The sequence below is a fragment of the Paroedura picta genome, chromosome 8 (assembly GCF_049243985.1).
Source record: "Paroedura picta isolate Pp20150507F chromosome 8, Ppicta_v3.0, whole genome shotgun sequence".
Taxonomy (NCBI): Eukaryota; Metazoa; Chordata; class Lepidosauria; order Squamata; family Gekkonidae; genus Paroedura; species Paroedura picta.
Window position 1 is genome coordinate 49,851,416 of NC_135376.1, and position 22,818 is coordinate 49,874,233.

Genomic DNA, 22,818 nt, shown 5'->3' on the forward strand with positions numbered 1-22,818 from the left:
AAGATTTTTCCATCAAGATTTGGGGGGGGGGGGGGAATCTCAACATGATAAGTGTTAAGGATGGCACTTGCCCTCTTTGACCCAGTTCTAAAATAAATTTGTGAAATTTGATGATCACACACATGATGGAGAAATCAGTTATAAAACATACTTGTTCTTATCTATAAACTTTAAACAAAATCTGTCGGTTTAGAACTGTGAATGGAAGAGAATTTTACCCCATCCATTCTGCATCTCATGTGAGATTTCTAGGTCTGCACCCCCTATTCTCATGGGTTACCTGGCTTGATCCAGTTGCAAATATTGGGTTTACCATGTTGAATAAACAATCCAGGTTTATGTGATGACTGGTTTTAAGCTTGGGGCTAGACTAGCATTTCCACTGGCATAAGGACTTCCATCTGGGCAGCATGATTTTCCTGACTCATCCCTACAACCGAGTCTTGTTATGTTTTAATATATTCACTTATCAGACTCTCTCTCTGTTTTGATAGATTCATGTATGAGGATTTTAGTCAACATAATTTTTCCCACATGCAATGCATATTTGTGATGTTCCTTTGGTCCTTTATCTTGCTTTCGAACTACAGGCAAAGCAGGTTGCATGAAGATGTTTGTCTGTTATGGTGAGATCAGGATATGGGCCAATAGATATGCAAAAACAGCAAGGCACCTCTCCTAAATTTTCAGAAGCAAATACCAAACATTGCTATAGATGGGACCTTGAAGCCAGTGGGGAAGATGTCCCATCCACTTAACAGCTTCAATCCTCCCCTCATGCTCATTTAGGATTGCCAACTCCAGACAGGAAAATTTGCAGGTAGGTCCTGGGAAGGACAGCATTTGGGGGTAGGGAATGATCTTCAGTGGAGTCTAGAGATCAGATATAATTTTGAGAGATTTTGAAGCCCTAGCTGGAGGTTGGCAACTTAGTGCCTATCACATTGATAATTATGAGCTTATAGGAGATCCAGAGACATGCTATTTCAGGGACTCGGTGTCTGCTTTTTGGTTGTGCTTGCTCCTTTCTTCACTATCTAGCAATTTGATGCCACCTTTTTCAGGTAAACTCCCTGGGATTTCTTTTATTTAAGCTCTCGGGTACATTTCTAATCATTGCAACCCTCGCTACAGGGGACTAGGCAGAGGGCTGTTTTACAGAGAGCGAGCGAGTGTGCACGCACAGAACCATAACAGAGGGATAAGGATGGGAGGGGCACCTTGAACTCTGCAAAAGAGGAAAACCATTTCTTTTGAGACTAGGCAGCCTGTCCCACAGCTGGGGAGAATGTTTGAATACACCTCCCCTGCCGAGCAAGCTAGCAGATTTTAAAATATATTTGGCTGGGATTCTATGAAGTACCATAGGGGCAAGCACAAGTTTAAAGCAGAGTCCTGAAATGAATGGTGGATTTTATCTTTGTGCCTGTTTTAAGAGAGACAAAGAAAGAGAATAATTATGGTAGCTTTTTCCCCCAGTGCTATCTTTGATTAAAACTCTTTCACGGGAAGCACATTTAACAAAAGATTTGTTACTGAAACATCGGCAAACAATTAGGTTGATAAAATCTATCAAAACGAGGGACAAGCCAAACTCTTTTCAAATCTGACTAGACACAAACCTTGCCCTTCCTGCTGAAATGGCTCCAGCTGCTTACCTGCTGTTAGAACAGGGCACAATGAAAGAGAAAGATTAGAATGGCCTTAATACTAAGGATTAATAGAAGGAGGATGCAGGTTACCCTGCTATTGAGGACCTGCTTTTATCTGTGTTCTGGATTGGTCTAATTAGAGGCTGTTCAGTGCCTGGTCATGTGTTCCGACTCTCAGATCCCTACTCTTCTCTTCTTTCTTATGTGTATAGTGTAACAAGTAGCATGGTTTGTTAGCATTATAAGGGGGGGAGAGAACGTGCAAAGTGTCGCTCATTTTCCCCTCCCTATTTCCTCTTTCCCTTTCATAAAAATCCATACTACCTCTCTCATTTTCCTGCTTGCTTCTCTCATACTAACCTACTTTTATCTGCCCTCCTGTCTTCAGCTTTCCCTGTTTCACTCCCCCAAGCAGACTCTACCCAAGAAAACAATGATAGATGCACTGTTCTAGCCTCCAGGTGGGGCTCAATTACATGCTAAGAAATCTGCAAGAACTTGCAGGAGGTACCTCACTGCCCTAGATGCTCCTCACCACACAATTTTCTCTTTTCCTCCTCCTTTCAGCCTTCAAATCCTCCCCTTTCCCTGCTTCCTTTTCTCCTTCCCACCTACAAACTACTCTACCTTTTATTTGCCATCCATCTTCAGCTTTTTATCATGTATTTACTTCTTTATAACCCACCTTTCTCCACAATGGAGACTAGGGTTGCCAAATCTGGTTTGAGAAATTTATGGAAATCTAGGAGTGGAACCTGGGAAGTTTGGGGAGAGAAGAGGGATCACGATGGGGTATAATGCTCTCCAAAGAAGACTTTTTCTGAAAAGTTGAATCAGTGGTCATTTGAAGAGATCTCCAGATCACCTGTGGTTGGCAATAATAAAGGGGACTGAAAACAGCTTGTATCATTCTGTTCTCCATTTTATTCTCATAACAACCCTCTGAGATAGATTAGACTGAGAATGTGTAACCGGCACAAGGTCACCCTGTGAATCCTGGTCTCCCTGATCCTATTCTGAAACTCTAACAAATACATCACATTGGCATGGTATGTGTGTACTGATGAGGGAAACCACACACACACACACACAATAAAGTGCCACTGTCTTCTCTTTGGCAGAATTTTAGGTTTGTACATATTAGAGAATTTAACCCATCCCACTTTAGCCTGTCACTGGTAATAGTGCCTTATAATACACTGGATATTAGCCACCTAGCAGATTTTCCTTTAATAAATAATGTATTATTCTTTGAGTCATTGTGTGAGATCATCTGGTCATAGGAGTTCTGAAAAGGAAAGAAGAGAAACTTTTCAATCTTTATGTGAGCCCTTACAACAAATCATTTGTAGCTCTAGGGTTGGTTGTCATCAATATGCAGACGATACCCAGCTCTATATATCCTTATCCAACTCTCCTAGTGATGCAGCAGAGGTCTTAAATCACTGCCTGGTTGCTGCCGTAAATTGGCTAAGCATGAACAAATGAAAACTAAACCTTGAAAAGACAGAGGTAATGTTGGTGGGAAGGTGGAGAGCTGGAAAGATATTGTGCTCCCCACTTTTGATAGAGTTCAGCTGACCCTTGCTGACTCAATTGTACTGGACCAAATGTTATTCCAGGAGAACCAAGTTATTGCAGCTCCAAAAAAGGTCTTTTCCCAACTCAACCTAGTCTATAAGGTGGCCCCTTACTGGATTTCTCTCCAAATTGGTTCAGAAACTCAAGGAGGTGCCTAACACCATAGTTCGGCTATAATCAGGAGCTAGATGGAGCATACATATTACTCTTATTTTGTTATCACTCCACTGGCTCAATTTAAGATATTGTCTGTCACATTAAAAATCCTTTCATTGCCTTGATCACTTATATCTATGAGATCACCTCTTCACCTATGCACACCATGACAACTTGGCTTATCTGAGCAAGAGCTTCTGCAAGTGCCAACCTACAAACAGGCCAAATCACCAATTGCGCATCTATGTGTCTTTTTAGTTGTGGCTCCCACCTTATGGAATGGCCTCCTTGAGGAGATCAGGAAGGGTCACCTCATGACTTTCTGCAAACTATGCAAAACTGAATTATTCAAGAGAGCTTTTCTACACAGGAAATATAGTTGCACTGTACTAAATGATTCAGAAAGTTACTTAGATAAATTTTTAGGGACTATAAGCTATACTTTGATCCTACTATGTAATTTTTGTATCACTTAATATGTTGCATTAAGTCTTATGCTTTGCTTCAGTTCTGTCTAGATTTCTGACTCATTTTATAGCATCAATCCCATTGTATTTATTGAATATCTTATATTTTTGTGTTGATTAATCCACCTTGAGTCCAAGTAAGAAGGTGGGCTATACATGATGTAAATAAAAACAAAAATGAATAAAATAAGTTTCAATCAGTTCAAAACACAGCTGCCAATGAATTGGTTGGGCTTGTTTTCATCATAACACTGATTTCAAAAGATCTACACTGGTTACCTGTTTATTTCCTGGTCCAATTCAAAGTGCCGGTTTTGATCTATAAAGACTTAAGCAAGCTGGGGATTGGGGTGCTTAAAGAGTCACATTCTCCCCTACAGTCCTTTTGGACACTGAGATGACCATGACCATTTCCACACAAGGAATTTGTCCCTGCCCAGCCTCTCATTGTTCGCAGGCTTTAATGCTCCTTCCTCATGATGTCGGCAGCAACCCATAGCTCTCCAGTATTTGGTGCGAGTTTTCATCCCCATTGTCCTGCCATGAGGGAATGCAGGAGAATCCACTTCCCCTTTCTTGTCACAACTCACAAGAAGGCACAAACAGGGCCAAGCCTGTCTGGAAGAGGAAATGCTAGCATTTTGCCTGCACTGGTACCTCCCCTCCCCTCTCCATTTCCAGATCACTAATTTTTTTTTAAATGGCACTGTCTGCATTGCTATAGGATTGCAAAGGTACATGCCCTTGTGTTGGTGGAAATAAAATGTACTGTCATGTTCTCTTCAGTGTGCACAGTAATATTGGGAGTGGGCAGCTCCTATCTAAAACACATTCATGTTTTTGCTTTTTAGTGATAGGGCATGAAGGGGAAAAGAGGAGGGGGCATGTGAAGAAGCAGCCCTATCCCTATTAGCATGTTGCCCATGTTCTGTATTTTTAATCTTCATTCTGAGCACACAATCATCGGGGACCAATTACCATGGCCATCCTATCAGAAATCTACCTGAACATAAATCAAGACCATTATACAAATAATCCCGAAAGCTTGAAAAATGTTTTATTGCTGTGCCGTGATCTCGTAGCAATGCAGAAGTGTATTTTATTATTATTATTATTATTATTATTATTATTATTATTATTATTATTATTATTATTATTATTATTATTATTATTATTATTATTATGTAATGGGGGGAAGGAAGTTTGAGTCCCCAAAACCACTGCTGTGAGGGGATTGGTGGCTTGAGTTGATTGACTGGGGGGGGGGGGAACTGTGGGTTGTCCATGCTTCCGTTTTTGCCACCACCTTGTCAGGAAGGAAAAAGCCGTGACGAGATGGCTGGATAATGCAGGAGGGGTCTCTCATCAATGTGCGGTTTACAATTGCACGTTTGCAAACAGAAGGCGGCACACATTGTCCACCTCCGTGCGGAAATGGTTCATCTCAGGCTCTCTTCCATGTTCCTCTTTCAAGTGCAATGAAGAGAGTTAGCACAGGGGGGACAGAGATTTCTCTGTGGTTGTTGTGCCCTGTCTTGCGAATATCCTCCCAATGGACCCCCCCCCCCGGGCTTCCTTTCCATGGCAGCTAAAAGACACAATTCAGCTGAATATTCTGTTTCTATCCCTTCAGATTTTTGCTACATTCATTGTTTTATGCTGCTGACTGCAGGTTTTATTGATGGTGTTTTAGGTTTTGGATTTTATTGTAAACTGCCATGAGCACACAGTTAAAGGGGGATAGAAGTGTTTTAATGCTTTTAACTGAATGAATAAAATATATTTTAAAGTGTTATACTTTTGTTCTGCCTGGAGGTGGAGGTGGGTGACCAGAGGCATTAACCGTGGACTATGGGAACTGAGGAGACTGCAGCACTTCTTGGATATTTTCACTTTGTTGCCGTTTCTTGAAAGCTTATGCCACAATCAATGTGTCTGTCTTAAAGGTACCACAAGACAAGAACTCCTTATCACTGTGACATGCCTGCCTTGCATTCAATTTTCTTGCAGATCAATTTTACTGTTTGATGGTAGCCAACAGAAGGGAGAAAAGTGCTAGGACACAACAGGGCTCTGAAAAGCTAGTGTTACCATCTCTCCCCAGAAAGCAAATACTGGTTTGTAGTATTGCTATTGAATTACCAATATATGGGTAGCTCTGAGAGGACTTTATGAACACAAGCGAGACAAACTTTAAACTGCCTGACTCTCATCAAAATAGTGGAACTTAAGAATATACATTTCAGTGGGATGTGATCCATAAATCAAGATTTCCAAAATCTATCCATACCTTTATGTCCGTACCTTTCTGGTCAAAATTATTTGTAGGGGAGCCTCTGGTTCATACCTGCAAGAGAAGGAGGTACTAACAAAGTGGCAGAGATAATCTGACCATTTCCACAGTTATCCATATTCTCTGGATCTCCCTCGTATTGGTCTCCGTGAAGGTAAATCCGTTTTGTGCCTAGCCATTCGCACTAGTGCCATCCCTGCGCCCTTTTTTTTTCTCTGCACATGTGCACTAATGATATATCGATCTATCGCAAATAATGTGAGGCACGAATGCCAATTAATTTGCATGGGCTCCATTGAAATACATTACGGTAGCAAAAGAGTTGCAAAGAAAACATGGAATGGATTTTCCATTACAATAAGACAGACTACTCAGGGCCTGGAATGACAGGTCCCAGAGTGGAATGGCAGCCCCTGGGAGTGCCATGGGGGATCTAGGACTGGAATGACAGGCCCCATATTAGTACTCCCAGTGGCTGGCATTCCGTTCTGGGACCTGTCATTCCAGCCCCTGAGTAGGCTGTCTTATTGTAATGGAAAATCTATTCCATGTTTTCTCTGCAACTCTTTCCCTACTGTAATGTATTTCAATGGAACCCATGCAAGTCAATTAGCATCCATGCCTCCCATTATTTCCAGTGAGTCTTCCAGCATCTCCCATTGTTTCCAATGGGCGATCTTGTCATTCGTTTTAGTACCCTATATACTCACATACAAGCCTAGTTTTTCAGCACCTTTTTTCACGCTGAAAAAGCCCTCCTCGGCTTATATGCAGATATATACGGTTGGAGAGTGCAAAAGTTGGCTTGAAACTCAACATCAAGAAAACAAAGATCATGGCAGCCGGCCCTCTCAATTCCTGGCAAATAGATGGGGAAGAAATGGAGATAGTGACAGATTTTATTTTCCTCGGCTCCAAGATCACTGCAGATGGGGACTGCAGCAAAGAAATTAAAAGACGCTTGCTCCTGGGGAGGAAAGCTATGGCAAATCTAGACAGCATCCTAAAAAGCAGAGACATCACCCTACCAACAAAAGTGCGTTTAGTCAAGGCTATGGTATTCCCAGTTGCAATGTATGGCTGCGAAAGTTGGACCATAAGGAAGGCCGAGCGTCAAAGAATTGAGGCTTTTGAACTCTGGTGCTGGAGAAGACTCTTGCGAGTCCCTTGGACTGCAAGGCGAACAAACCGGTCAGTCCTAGAGGAGATCAGCCCTGACTGCTCTTTAGAAGGCCAGATCCTGAAGATGAAACTCAAATACTTTGGCCACCTCATGAGAAGGAAGGACTCCCTGGAGAAGAGCCTAATGCTGGGAGTGATCGAGGGCAAAAGAAGAAGGGGACGACAGAGAATGAGGTGGATGGATGGAGTCACTGAAGCAGTAGGTGCAAACTTAAAAGGACTCCAGGGAATGGTAGAGGACAGGAAGGCCTGGAGGATCATTGTCCATGGGGTCGCGATGGGTCGGACACGACTTCGCACATAACAACAACAACAAATATACGGTAATTGAAGTAAAAGCCTGCTACAGCCAGCCAATCATTGCATTGCCTTTTGCAATGTTTCTTCCAAACGATTCTTTTGGTTTCTGTGGGTGGGGTGGGTTTTGGGGGTGCTTTGGGATTTACTGTTTCTTTCTCTAAGTGTTTCTTTTTTTATCTGAGGGGCCTTTCCTTCTTGGGGTTGTGTTTCTTTTAAAAGTTAATTTTTACAGTCCTTTCTTTCAGTTTTCAGTTCTTTATTTCAGTGTTTTGTTCTGGGGGGCACTGCAGTTGTAATTAGAGTTGTCCATTCTCCCAGTTTGGTAGTTGTTGTAGTGGTTGCCAACTTTGGGTACTGTTGTTCTGCTCCGGTTTGCTGGCCTGGGGGGCACTGTTTGGATCTCCTGCCAGAGCTCTTCTCACAGAGCAGTTCTGTCAGAGTTTTCTCAAGAGAGGAAGGGAAGGCAATTGTAAGTCACTTTGGTTAGTGAAAAGCAGGTTACTATTCATTATCTTGACTTTACTGTATTTGTTGGGGGGGAGCTGGATGGGAGAGCCTGTGATGATGGAGCATTCCCCACCCTCGGTTTATATGCGAGTCAATAAGTTTGGCCAGATTTTGTGGTAAAATTAGGTGCCTTGGCTTACATGCGGGTCGGCTTATCCCGTGATGAGGGAATCTGTTCAGTTTTGAGAAGAAAAAAACATTGTCACCAGATTGATTGATCTATGGCAGAGGCAAAAAGTTTAAGGTGATTGTTCAAAGAGCGGTGTCATCATTTGTCTTCCCCATCAGCCACTAACCTACATAACTAAAAGGATTTCCACAGCACAGGAATGATCCTTTGTTTCTAGCTCAGAAACCAGGAAGGGGAGAACTTTTGGTTTCGTTGTGGGTTTTTTTAAGACCCCCATCTCAGGAAAGTGAGGGGGGAAGGAAATCTGTTTTAAAACTTTCTGGTTAGCAGCTTGGTTAGTGACCATTCATCCTAGCGCAAAACAATTTTTTTTTAATGGCATAAAGCTGGAGGAGGTGGGTGGACTCTGGCTTCAAAGGCAGGGGCAGGGAGAGAAGAAGAAAGCAAATTAGAATGCAGACCAAACACATTGGATTACTGCGAATTGGCTCCCCAGTTATAGCAATATGTTAATGTTTTTAAAACCTCCAAAGCCCTCTGAAGATAGGTGGGAATGACAGCCATGAAGGACAGGTAGGGGAAATGGCACTGAAAAAATACACACCATCCCCCACAGACCAACTGCTGTGTCTAGGCAAGAGGGAGGTACAGGGTGGGGGGGCTACTGTCAGGCTCCCATGCCTTCCCTTTTTCCCACTGCTATCCCAGCTGCAGTTCAATGTTCAGCAGCTGCTCAAGGTGGATTTTCATTGTAGCAGAGTTTCCCCTGATCTTTCTCTGACCCAACTGCACAATGGGAGGAAAGATAGCCACTGCACAGTTGGAACAGAGAAAGCTCATGGAAAGCTCTGCCGCAATTAAAGTCCACCTCATCAATACATATACATACACAGTTCAGTAGTTCAGCAGTGGAACAGGCTGCCTAAGGAGGTGGTGAGCTCCCCCTCACTGGCAGTCTTCAAGCAAAGGTTGGATACACACTTTTCTTGGATGCTTTAGGATGCTTAGAGCTAATTCTGCGTTGAGCAGGGGGTTGGACTAGTTGGCCTGTATGGCCCCTTCCAACTCTATGATTCTATGATTCTATATACAAACGTCATTAAATCAGGATTTTTTGTCAAACTAATCCCAACCCAGAAAGATGACCTTATTTTGTAGCAGCTCAAACAAGCCAATCCACATTCCTGCAAACTTTGAAATTTGTGGTTCTGAAAAGAATAACCTCAAACATAATTTCAGTTTAATAAACTGCTCTCCCCCCTGCCCCAGTTCTGTCTTTAAAAGGAATACTTAATACAGAGACCAAGCTCAGAATAGTCAAGTATTAAAATGATTTTTTCCCCTTTAGGTTTCTAAATGTATTTATGTTATTCTCTTTTTTGAAAAAGAACGATATGCTGAAGGTTAAGGAGGGTCGGAATAGAAGTGATAGGTCCATTAAAAGTACAAATCCCTCTTAGGCTATGGGACAGGGCGGAGTCGAACTTGTAATAATAAATAAATAAAATGCATAACTTATATCAAGACTTTCTCACAAATGCCCGTTACAAGACTAGCACAGAATATTGATAGGAAAGAGACACGATGTCATTGTAGAAGAAGGACCCCTTGTGGCTAGAAAGGAAAATGAACGAACAAATGAAGAAAGTGGTTTCTCATTAACTAGGGACAATTATTTTTGCCCATTTAAATAAAAATGTGTTTTCATGCACTGAAGTGCACTGAGATAAGGCTGCGGAGGGGGCTGGGGCTGGTTGTGGTTATCAGCACTCTCAAACAGAAAAAAAAGATCACCTTTGCTTTCTTCACTCAAAAGTGGTTGGACTTAAGTGGTTGGACGGCCACTTCCTGCTTTCTTGTAAAAAATATTTCCCTATGCCTGCTCTGTAAGCAAAAATTTAATTGTCTGTAAGCTAAGGGTGCTTTCTCTTACATGCTCAAATTTGGCAGCGGTGGGATAGAGGGGGAGGAGGGATGGAACCAGAAATACAAACGTGTTTTCCATGGAAAAAAAGATAAGGGATGTGTATAATAGCAAAAAAAAATGTAGAATATACAAATTAAAGAGGAAAACAAAAACAGGGAAAAATAAAAATCTATATTCTTCATGTTTTAATGAAAACTTTGTTATTTGAATATGGCAGTATGTCTAAGTACATAAGAGTTATATACCGTTAAGCCTAATATCTAATTATATCAGATTAAGCACATTCAAGACACTAAAGATCCAAAGCTGTTCAAAGGCTGAGTTACTATTTATTAACTGGCATAGGGAGGAACAAAGAACCATTTTCATGCCATGATTAGTAATTCAAAACTAAAGTATCCAGGCTTGATGCTTATATATCTGGTCCCAGGATCTGATAGCTTTCACTTCCTGATTCTATTCAATCAGAAGCGCCTTGAGATGAGTTGTCACCAGCAAAATGTATTCTATTTGAAGTGGTTGTTCCCATCCCAGTCACACAAACAGAAAAACAAGACCATCCACAGAGAAGGGAAATGTTTACATCAACAGAGACACACACATGGTATACAGGAAAATATGACTTTGTAAACTAATGAACACTCTCACCCCATGGCTTGATGAAAACTAAGCATGCTTGAAGAGGTACTGAAGAGTCAGTTAAACAAGGAGATGAAATTAGGCAGCTTAAGGTGCTGAGAGCAGATAAATCCTGGTTGTGAGATTCAATTGAGGATTTCTGAATAGCTTCCCACCTCTCATAATTTCTCATAGATCCCCAGTATATTTTCTATATCATCTGTGGCCCAAGATAGTGATATGCAACCCGCATTAAACTAAGTTCAATGGTGACAAGGTGAATATTTTCATGCACCTCCACGATGTCAATTATGCATATGGATCTCCCTTGATGGAGCTGGCTTGACCACTTAGAGCTACCACCTCTTATGCTCAACCCAGTGAACTCATTCCAATGTTGTGTAGCCAGAATAAGAGGAATGCAATACATGGTTTCCATGCCATCCATGAGCCATTTTATTAACTCTTTATTTTTGAGTTTCCATTCAACGTGGCCTGTTGAAGTACTACTCTCTTTAGGGAATATGAAAAGGCATTTCCATTTCTAAAATACTTTTCTTAAGCACTCTTCACAAACAGTTGATAACAAATATGGTAGAGGTTGTCTCCCTCCCTTTTATTCTCTAGGAGATCTTGCTGCTAGTCACAACACTGAATATATAGATAAAATATACATTTAAAGATCTGCTAGCTGTTTTGTTGACTGGGTTGTATTTGGAATCTGTTTGTTTATTTCTCTTTTTCTGCAATGGGAAGGAAAAAAATCCTGGAACAGTAAGAATGAAAAATCACTTCCTTTACATCAAAGCTACATCAGGTTTCTGCCTCGCTCTTAACAGTATCTGGGCCCAGCTTCTGGGACAAAAGCACTGGCATCTCCTGGGAACCATTGAATTTACATTCATCAATCCCATGCCTAGAAAATTCAAAATTTTCTGCTTTGTGCTTTAGATGAAGGTTTCAGAACTTCTTGCTAGAACCTGAAATAAGGTTGATTTTTGTGTTTCATCTAGTGTTCCCAAAGGAATCAGATCTTGTACTCTCTTGTATATGACCCCACCCCATGGTATGTGCAAATACCTAGCAAAATCATCATTCCTCAGTGTTCCTCATGCATGTTCATATAACAACAGGCTGCTATAAGCTGTGTTGTTGATAGAGATACACTAGCTACCCATTTCACCTTGCCAGTTGGATGTAGTGGTTAGGAGTGCAGACTTCTAATCTGGCATGCCGGGTTCGATTCTACACTCCCCCACATGCAGCCAGCTGGGTGACCTTGGGCTTGCCATGGCACTGATAAAACTGTTCTGACTGAGCAGTGATATCAGGGATCTCTCAGCCTCACCTCCCTCACAGGGTGTCTGTTGTGGGAAGAGGAACAGGAAGCCGCTTTGAGCCTCCTTCAGGTAGAGAAAAGCGGCATATAAGAACCAACTCTTCTTCTTGCTCTCAGGAAAATTCTCCAAAAAACTATCCTGGACACTGCCTCAGGGACTGTTCACTAAAATTTCCACTTGCCAGAGAGGATATATACATACATTATTCACCTCTCTTAACATTCATAGAATCATAGAGTTGGAAGGGACCTCATGGGCCATCTAGTCCACCCCCTGCACCATGCAGGACACCCACAACCCCATAGCTCATCCACTGTAACCTGCCACCCCATAAGCCTTTACAGAATCAGCCTCTCAGTCAGATGGCTATCCAGCCTCTGTTTAAAAATTTCCAAAGATGAAGGACCCACCACCTCCTGAGGAAGCCTGTTCCACTGAGAAAGCGCTCTGTCAGAAACTTATGATGTTTAGACAGAATTTCTTTCTGCCCCAAGATCTTCTTCACTCGGCTACCCAAAAGTGTATCGAGTATGCATGCTTCTCATTTTTGTGACTCAGATGTAGAACTCTGCATTTATCCTTATTGAATTGCATCTTGTTCTCATTTGCCACTTTTCCAGCGTGTTCAGATCTCGTTGAACCAGCGTGTTCTGGGGTGTTTGCTACTCCCCTCAATTTGGTGTCATCTGCAAATGTAATGAGGAGTCCCTCCACACCCCCAACCAGATCATTGCTAAAATGTTGAAAAGTACTGGACCCAGTACCGAACCCTGTATCACCCCACCACTTACCTCACTCTAATCTGATAATATAACATTGACAGCAAAAAAAAAAAAAGGAATTATTTTCTTGGTGCCCTATGTGAGGAGAATAAATACCAGACTCCAGAACAATCAACTGCTCTGATAAGCTGGAAGGGCCTGGAACTCCTGCAATCTGGTGGTCTTGTGTCTTCTTGGAAATAGATATTATGTATTACAGTTTGACATGTTTTCATGTAGATACATTTAGGATCTTCACTCTAAGTTGAAATTTGTTTTATGGGCACCAGAGTAACAATGTTTGCCAGGTCCTGGAAAAGCACTGCAGGGTCCAATAGGAAGGATTCTGGTAGCTGTCATGGGTCTATCACACAATTATTGAAATACTGGATTTAAAGCCCATTTCACATTTAAATGAAATGGGCGCTAGATGGCTTCTGCCCCCCCCCCCGCCGGCAAACTCCCAAAGGCTTCTGCGTGGTCGGCGAGGCGGGGCATGCCATCTGTGGCCCCGTAGAAGCCTTTCCCCCCCCGAGAGTGGGGCCCGGGTAGGAGAAAGGGAAGTTGGCCTACATGGTGTGTCCCTGCGCGGCTCCTGAGCAGCTCCTGAGCAGGCGTTGGAGAGTCGGCCAGCAATTTGGCAGGCCGTGGCAGCAGGCAAGGCGCGGCAGGTGAGGCGGAAATGAGCTGGGCCGCGGCAGCGGCAGCCGAGGCACGGCAGGCGAGTGGCGGCAGCGGCGATGGGGAAGCGCGCGAGGGAGCGTCGAGGCAGGGGGAGTGGAGTGTGGGTCCGCGAGCCGTCAAGGCGCACGGTAGTGTCTGGGGGGGTGTTCGGAGGGTGGTGTGGCTTGGGGGTCTGGCAGCTCACTGTGAGGGGACTTGCGGCGTGGTTCGGCTTGCGGCGAGCGGCTGGGGTGTCGGAAGGCAAGGGCGATTGTCACTGCCGGGAAAGGAGCAGGGCCCTGCTCCTTTCCCGGCAATGAACCATCTGGGGAGAGAGTGCAGGTTCGGAGTCCAGGACAGGCCAAGTGGCCCCTGAGTGGCACTCAGAGGGGCCCAATCAGGAGCCGTTTCGCAGCTCCTGATTGGCCCTCTCCGAGTTTTTATCCCGGACAGGTCCCGCCCTAACTCCTCCCCCACAGCCCTTACTCCATTATTTAGTCTGTGGTGCCCCGTGCCGCAGGACGGTTTTAAGATATTTGTAACCTTTAGTTAGTTGATCAATTAAGTGCATTATGAATAAAAACAGCACTGAAGAAAAAAGCAGTTCAAAGATGCCCATCTCAGAGAAGGTCTTCTGCTGTTAGTGGAAGGACTCTTTTGGATTTAACACATGCTTTGGATCCAAGTTTGCTATTTTAGATGTACCAGAGATGATTGATAGGAGAAATTCCTCTTCTACCATATCACTTATGACCTTCAAGATTTGTAAGTTATTGTATTCAAAATAATGGTTAAAAAAAAATCCCTGCTTCCCAATTAATCATGGGCACCTTTTTAATTAATCAAAATTATTGCAGTGGGCATGGAGACTAATTTGTCTATACCAATGTTAATTAACAAGATTATGTTCATTCGTCATTTCATGACTACATGCAGGAAAGCAATAATTCACAGAATTCAGCATCTTCACAATGGTGACTTTCAGTATTATTTTGTTTTAAAAGAAGCAAGATTTTAGGCCTTAAGCAAAACTGAGCAGGATTTCCATTGGCTAGAAGATTTAGGCCTGTAAGCAGGGTCAGCATAGCTTAATATTTTGATGGGAGACCACCAAGTAATACCAAGGTTGTTATACAAAGGCAGACAATGGCAAACCATCTCTGAAAGTCTGTTGCCTTGGAAACCCCACAGGGTCTCTATAAGTCAGCAACATCTTTTTGTTTGTTTGGGGTTTTTTTGCAATTCAGTCATGTCTTGCTTTTGTAAGACACTTTGGGTCCCTGCAGGGAGAAAAGTGGCCTGAAAATGCATACATAAATACATAAAATAAAGAGGATCCTTCAGCCTTTGTCATTGTATAAAATATCTGCAGAAGTTCCCTCAAAATTTGGAAGCAATTAAGTTCTCATCTCAGAGTCCAGTGATGTCTTGAAGCCCTTGTTAATATTCAGGATCTTCTATTAATTATTCACTGATCCAGTGAATGTTTTCACCATACAAGTGGGTACTTTATTCAACATTATACTTGGCCCAAGCACTTGGCTACAGACTCAGAGTGGAGTGGGTAAAGAACTCTCTTGACCTGTTGGACAAGAAGTTTCAAACTCACTCAGCAGTACTATTGTGTATTGAACAAATGCAGGTCTTTCCAAATGCTAAATAGAATATTCCTTCAGATCTCAAAAAGTAGGAACAGTGCTTTAACCAAAGACATGCTGCACAACACATTCAGGAGCTTTGGACCAGCTGCTAATAATTTTTGTAAAAATCCGTTAAAGAAGAGTTGATTCTTATATACCATTTTTCTCTACCAGAATGGGTCTCAAAGTAGCTCCTACTACACCAAGTTCTAGAAAGCTCCCCCTGTGGCCTTTGCAAATGCATTTACACAGGTACAGAATAATAAGAGGAGAGCGACGAAGATGATCTGGGGCCAAGGGACCAAGCCCTATGAAGATAGGTTGAGGGACTTGGGAATGTTCAGCCTGGAGAAAAGGAGGTTGAGAGGGGACATGATAGCCCTCTTTAAGTATTTGAAAGGTTGTCACTTGGAGGAGGGCAGGATGCTGTTTCTGCTGACTGCAGAGGAGAGGACACGCAGTAATGGGTTTAAACTTCAAGTACAAATATAGGCTAGATATCAGGAAAATAATTTTCACAGTCAGAGTAGTTCAGCAGTGGAATAGGCTGCCTAAGGAGGTGGTGAGCTCCCCCTCACTGGCAGTCTTCCAGCAAAGGTTGGATACACACTTTTCTTGGATGCTTTAGGATGCTTTGGGCTGATCCTGCGTTGAGCAGGGGGTTGGACTAGATGGCCTGTGTGGCCCCTTCCAACTCTATGATTCTATGAATTCAAACTGAGGCAAGATTGTGTTTCTCAGTGAATAAAGCAATATTCTTCGTGATTCCAGTTTTTTTTAGTGTATAAGTTCAATGATAAATTTGCAAAAGCAAATTTTCTTTGCTCAAGGACTCCCCACCACCACCCTCATATCAATATGCATCTGTTGCAATTTGGAAAACTTTTAATGAGACAGAAGAAATGCAAAGTGTATTTTTTTTTCCATCTTTAGTGCTTTCAATGCCTGTAGAAATCCCCAAAGGATGTAGAACAGCAAGGAGATAGGGCCTGGCTTTAATTGTTGTATTAAAATACTTCCAAGCTTCTACACAGCCATTAAACAGGCAAGTTAATTAAAATGCCAACATTGTTCCTTTCATGCCCTGTGAAAGTACTTATTATGTTCCCTTCTTATTGCAAAGTTTATTTCAGTTAAAAGCAGGGCTCACACAACCACCAGCCAAAAAGAAAGAAAGAACTCTTAGGCCTTTATCAAACTCTTTGTTGTTCCCCCAAAAGTGAGCAATTCCCCTTGTTTCTTGAGATGTAAAGCTGTTGCAGTCTGTGACACCACAGAGGTCCAGGCAAAATGTACGAACATAGAATGCTGCCATTGGTCCTTTGTCTTATTTTACTGATAGCCCAGAGCCCTGGGTGGAGAGAGGTCTTTTCCAGTACCTATTGAGTTCCTTCAGTTGGAGATGCCAGTAGCTGAACTTGGGATGTTCTGTCGGCAAAGCATATGTTCCAGCACAGGCTCACTGCACCACATGTGTAATCCTGCAAAAATGCTTATCATACCTGTAATCCATCTTGAATCCCAGTGAGAAAGGGGGATGATAAGTGAAAGTAATAAACAAAAATCCAACAAGGATAGATTCAAATGGGTAGTCGTTGGTCTGAAGTAGTACAATAAAATTAGAGTCCAGTAGCACCTTTAAGACCAAGAAAGATTTATTCAGGGCGTGAGCTTTCGAGTGCAAGCACTCTTCCTCAGACTATGAACTCCTTACATGAGTTCCCTGTCATATTATATCCCCTGTCATGTAAAGAGTCCATAGTCTGACGAAGAGTGCTTGAACTCAAAAGCTCACGCCCTGAATAAATCTTTGCTGGTCTTAAAGGTGCTACTGGACTCTGATTTTAAAAATCAAACAAGTAATCCCTTCCATCCTACCCAGCCAGTCAGGTCTTGACGATTCTTGTGTTAAAGTGAATCAGACTTTTTAAATGAAAGAATACAAAAGAGGTACAATCAGGGACACACTAAGAAGGGCCAAATGCTGCTTCCTCCCAGACATGGTTGATTTCATGTCAGGGGCAGGTTTTGCCCCGCCTCAGCATTGATCCACCTAATAGCACTCATGTGTATGACAAACAACAAAAACACTGGCCCACTCACAGGTAAGCAATGGCTCTATACATAATAAGGGAACTCTCAGGTAAGTAGAAAAGGGAAAAGGGGAAACACAGACTGAAGACTACTACAATATTCTAGAAGGGACAGAACAATAGGGAGCAGCTGAATGCTGGGGATAGCGGGGTGGGGATCCGTCTTCTCAAGACCCTGAAATGGAGAGAATGCTCAAGGGGGAGAGTTTGGGTCAGGGAATGTCCAAATTTAAATCGTTGCACATGCAAAGTCAAGCAGTACTGGAGCAATACTTGGTCAGCCAGCTCCATAACATAGAGGTCACATAACTGGCTACCTGGAATGCAAAGGGGCACCATCCTTCAAGAACTTCTACACACATTTTACTCTTTTTGCTTATAAGGTACCGGGTAGGGATGTACATATTATTTTGATTTCAGTGGGCTTTTTATTAATAATTATGCTTGCTATATTGTCTTTATTTTTATTCCTATTGATCGAAATGGGAAGCAAATTTCTGGTTGTAATTCCCCCGCCCCCTACACACACACAAACTGGAATGAGATTCTCAAGGACTGCACACCTCATGCCTGAGATCCTTCCTGCCAAACATCGGATAATGTGTCCCAGAGAATTAAGACCTTCAAGGTCCTTCATGGTCTAGGACGCATATAGCTGAAGGACCGTCTCCTCCCACATGTCCTTGGACACGTTCGTGGCTTCAGGCTGTCACCCACAGTCTGCTCCCCACTTCAGGTGGCCCACCTGGCATCAAGCAGAGCCCATGCCTTTGCCACTGAAGCTCCTCCTCCGTGGGACAGGCACCCTGAGGTAGCGAGTGGAGCCCCATCATTGGAAATCTTCAAGAGGTGCTGCAATGCAAGGCTTCTGTGTGCAAGGCTGATGCTCTTAACATTGAGCCACAACCCTGCCCACAGTATAGTGGCATTTCTGTTGGAAATCCACCAGCTGTATAGGAGGACAATGAAAGGGATGAAGCGAAGAAATGGGCAGAAACTGGATGGCTGAAACACATCCTCTCTCTCAACAAATTCTGCATCCCAAATAGGATCATTTCAAGTGGAGATGCACAAGATGAAAATGCCAGATGAAGAGGCTGCTAAGACAACTAGCAACAACTATGTAAGATCTTATTATTTTCTTCATTACAGACATTTATGGCCTGGGTCTGCTTAGAGGTGTGAGCTGAAGATCCCTGTCCTGAGAGTGGTAGCCTAGAGCTGAATAGAAGGTGAGCCTATTTTTCCTCTTCTGTCTTCTGGTGGGTTTTCCCCCCCCCCCATCCTTTTTGCTTTGGAGTCCCAGAGGGGACAAAGATGAGGTTTAAATACTTAAGGAAAGAGAATTCTGGAGGAAATGGGAAAGTGGTTGGCTGGCCTTGCAAGAAATGTTCTTCATTTCAGCTCCCCAAAGCATAGTAAAATCTTCCACTCCCACTACAATTATTTTAGAAAGGCCTCCACAACTGTTTTAAAGCATCTCCTTCCCATCTTCATAAAAATCTCTGAACAAGCATATAGCTTTATTATTCAAATAAATTACAGAGCTTTCTCAGTCTGGGTGTTCTCCTACTCTGCCCAGGCCCAACGGATAAGAGTGGGTGTTACTCTTTCCTAATTCCTGGCTCTTCCTCAGAACTAAACAATTTGTTTTCCCCTTATAGTATTACTATAATGATCCTTCGTTTTTTTAAAACTGCTGCTTGCAGCTTTACTGGTGAAAAGAACCTTGTTATTTCAGGGGGTCCTTTATGAATATTGCTTCCTTTCAATCACTAGTGCAGGCTTTCTCAACCAGGGTTTTGTGAACCCCTGGGATTTGATGGCCCTAGAATAGTTTCCTATGGGAGTTAATTCTATTTTTTAATTTGTTAAACGTTTATCTGGTATATGTGGACCTGCCCTCCCACTCCCCAAATGACCAATGATGGGCTAGAGGGTGTGGGAAGGGGAGGGGCCCCAGGTGGACCTGTACACAGCTATGCTCCCACCCATACTCTGCACAATTGTGCCCCTTCTGGGGTTTCTCGAAGACTGAATAATGTTTCAGAGGTTTCTCAATGTCAAAAAAGTAGAGAAAAGCTACATGAGGGTAATAGGTCTCAAACTCAAGGGTCACAATTTAACTTAAAAATTTACAGACAGCCAATTCCTCCTTTTCTTCCTTGCCGCAAACAGAAAGCCACTTTTCAAAGTGCATGCTGCAAGCCATGCGAGTCCCAAGGAGACTACTGGATCCCAGAAACCAACCAGTATGTTTTCCAACTAGTGTTCTGAATTATGGCATAGTGGTCAGTGTATCAGACTAGGATCTGGGAGACTCCAGGTTTAAAGCCATGCTCTGCTGCAGAAGGTTGCTGGATAGCCTTCGGATCGTCCCACGGTCTCAACCTGCGGCTGTTGTCAGAATATGTCAAGAGAATGATGCAAACCCCTTTGGTCTCTGTTGGTAGACAGGTGGTGTAGAAATGAAATAAATTAAAATAAGCGATTTGTGCCCGGCAGCTGCAGTATCTCTATATGAACTCCTTCCCTTCAAAAAAGTTGGGAAGCCAACTCTACCCTCTTCCCAAAGGTAGGAAGCACCTTCATCATTCTTGGAAAACTGAGAGGACTTTTCACAATAGCTGAATGGCAGGAGAAAGGCCCGCCCTCTCTTCCTACAAAGGGCCAGTAGATATGCCCCAGAGCAGTGGTCCGCAACCTTTTTAAGGCTGTGAACAGACGGTGGTGGGGAGCGCGATCGCCTGGGATGCGCAGCCCTGCTTCCCTCTCCCCCCCTCCCACAAAAAGAAACTTGCTGGGCCGCAAGCTATCGGCTGCTTTTGTTGCCCATTTGCTTGCGGCCTGGGAAGTTTCTTATTGCGGGGGGGGGGGGGAGCGGGGAAAAGGAGCCGCAATCCGGTGCCAGGGCCTTCGCGGCCCGGTGGTTGGGGACCACCACCCCAGAGTACCTTTGAAGACACCCAGCATCCCTAAACCCGTTTGCAAGACAGTATTTTGCACAACTGTTGTTTTTATTGTCCCTGGAAAGTCTTCAGAGTTAATATTACTCTATCTAGGGAAAGGCTGAGTTCAACAGAATTTTCACTTGCCGAGACAAAACAGCTTTAGTCAGCCCTGCCTGGGTTTTTCTAAGCCAGAAAAAATGACACTAATTCAACAGTAACACTATTACTTCCTAACATGGCAAAATAATTAGAAGTCATGTATTCTGATCCAGGGACAACAGGAGTACTTCTAGCACTCCTCACACACAGGCTGAATTGACTATTAGCAGAAAAAATGGGGTGCAGGGTTAAGCTCTTTATCCCCAAAAAGGCAAATGCAGAGTTCAGCAATAGACGGCTATACACAAGTTTTAAATAAACTGATGATGTTACTAGGATCCTCGTTTCTGCCCTCCCCCCCCCCCCTCCAACTTGCATATGAATTAAAGATATAAGTTGTGCATTCAGGGATTTTAGTTCATTTAGGCTCACAATAAATGACTACACAGACCCATCAACAAGTTCTTGTCCCCATATCCCCTCCAGTTTTTACAGCCAGACTGCACAGAAGTCTATGACTTTCTCCAATTACAGAGGGTTGGGAGGTTTTTCCCCTCATCACAGATGTTGTAGGGTTAAGCCGAGCAATAAAGAAAATGATGTTTCTTGGCACTGGCAGCTCCTGTTTATTTACTGTAGGCGAAGCAAAGACACAGCCTTTGCTGTTTCACTCATTCAAAGCCACTTCATACATTCTCCTTTTCTGACATCACAATACACATATCAGGAAATTGACACTCTTGACAGGTTCAAGCATCCGCGGTAGGGGTGTTGCACCAAAATATAAGATTAGATACACTTCATACAATACAATGGCTGATGCATGGAGACCCATTTTGTTGTCCATGCTGGTCCACATATACAGACATGTCACTCTTGGACATTTGCTCAATGTCACAGAATGGAACCTATCAAGTGCATCCGCTGACAGTCACGAGGAGTTCAGATTGTATGGAACTGATAATGAAATTCTTGTCTGGGGTACTGCAGTCACTCTTCAAAACTTACATGTGTGAACTTGCCTTTGTTCTCTTTTTATTTTTAAAAGACGGCAATACAATACAGCTAGGCTCAGAAACCTTTCCACACAATATCTTTGTGATGAACACTGGTGCTCAGAAAATCTGGAGCCCATACAAGTGGATAATCATGTTCTCCTTATTCTATGCCAAGTACAACAGAATTGCCCCAGTGCGTGTTCTCATCCCCTGAGCAGATTGGTCAACTGCAGGGGCTTGACGATAGCATGGAAAATGAAAACAAGAAGACCTGCATCCAGAGCAAGTTTTGTGCTATATCTCACTGACCTGTTCTTTCTAGAAAGACGTGAGCTTCACAGGTCTGATTTTATTTCTGTTCAGTACCAAGAAAAAGGAATATGAGAGAAGAAAAGCACATGCATGGCCTGATCTCTCTAGTCTTTCCTGATCATTATGAAAGCAGCACATTTTTCCTCCTAGCCCAAGGCATGGTGGCACCACCCAGATCATTGTAAATTTGTTACTTCCATGTTCACAATTTTTTTGAAAAGAATTGCTTTTTAAAAAAAGAGAGAAAAGAAAAAAGACACTGCTGTTATTGAGTTTTGGAGATTGGTTCTGTTTCCTTAATGAGCCACTGGAGAGCTTCATGCCGTCCTTGTCGTTTGAGTTCCGCCCCAATCACCTCTCTGCATTTTTTGTGGTAGTCATTCATCCAGTTGCACTAAAGGGGAGGGGGAAGGAAAGTGAATGTTTACCAGGAAAGGGTGGAGGATAATACATCTTGATCTCCAGCCATCATGCATGTCGTAAAAGGGGAAAGGGACCTTCTATAAAGACATCAATAGATGCGAGCTGCGGATGCTCAAGAACAAGTGGATTCTACTGTTCTTGGGCATGACTGTCTATTGGTCATCAGTCTTTTGGCAAAGAGCTACGAGACAAACACAGCTCAATCACAAACTAAATTAAGCACAATCTGGCCACAATAGTTAGAAGAGTGACATTTTGAAAAATGGTGTTGTTTTACTTTGGCTGTAGGTTCATTACATCTCTGAAAAACGGCCAGTGAACAAAGCAACATCTATTATGTAAACATATACACTCACATTCCTTATCACTATGGAATGGTACAGGTATGCAGGGTCTGAGTTCCTCAGCACAAAATTTCTCTGGTTCTCCCTAGTTCTAAATCAGGGAGCAGAGCTGTCTTTTATATTTTCAATGAGATGCCAGGAAACTTATGAATCCATCACTATGTAAGAACTTCGTATAAGCCTCAAGATTCCCAAAAAGCGTGGTTCCTAAAGTTTGTGAATCTGAACATTTTCCCATCTTTCATCCCACCTCCAATTCCTATTCGGACAACCTTCCTGCCAAGGATTTGTTTGTTTTATGGACAAAAGACTTGGCATTAAAGAAATACGTGGGCAGGTATCTTCATTCTGACCTGTGCTGCATGAAAATGAGTGGAAAGC

The 22,818-nt window shown here is 42.9% G+C and overlaps 1 protein-coding gene across 2 annotated transcripts in view; it reads right to left on the reverse strand.

Moving 5' to 3' along the window:
- Positions 1 to 20,962: 20,962 nt before the first annotated feature.
- The window catches only part of XPNPEP1 (X-prolyl aminopeptidase 1), a 39,291-nt gene continuing 37,435 nt past the window's right edge, over positions 20,963 to 22,818 (reverse strand). For both annotated transcript variants that reach the window (XM_077349678.1, XM_077349679.1), the window contains exon 21: positions 20,963 to 22,064. In XM_077349678.1, coding sequence (XP_077205793.1) covers positions 21,936 to 22,064 — 129 coding nt within the window. In that variant the 3' untranslated portion in view covers positions 20,963 to 21,935. The remainder of the gene's footprint in view (positions 22,065 to 22,818) is intronic.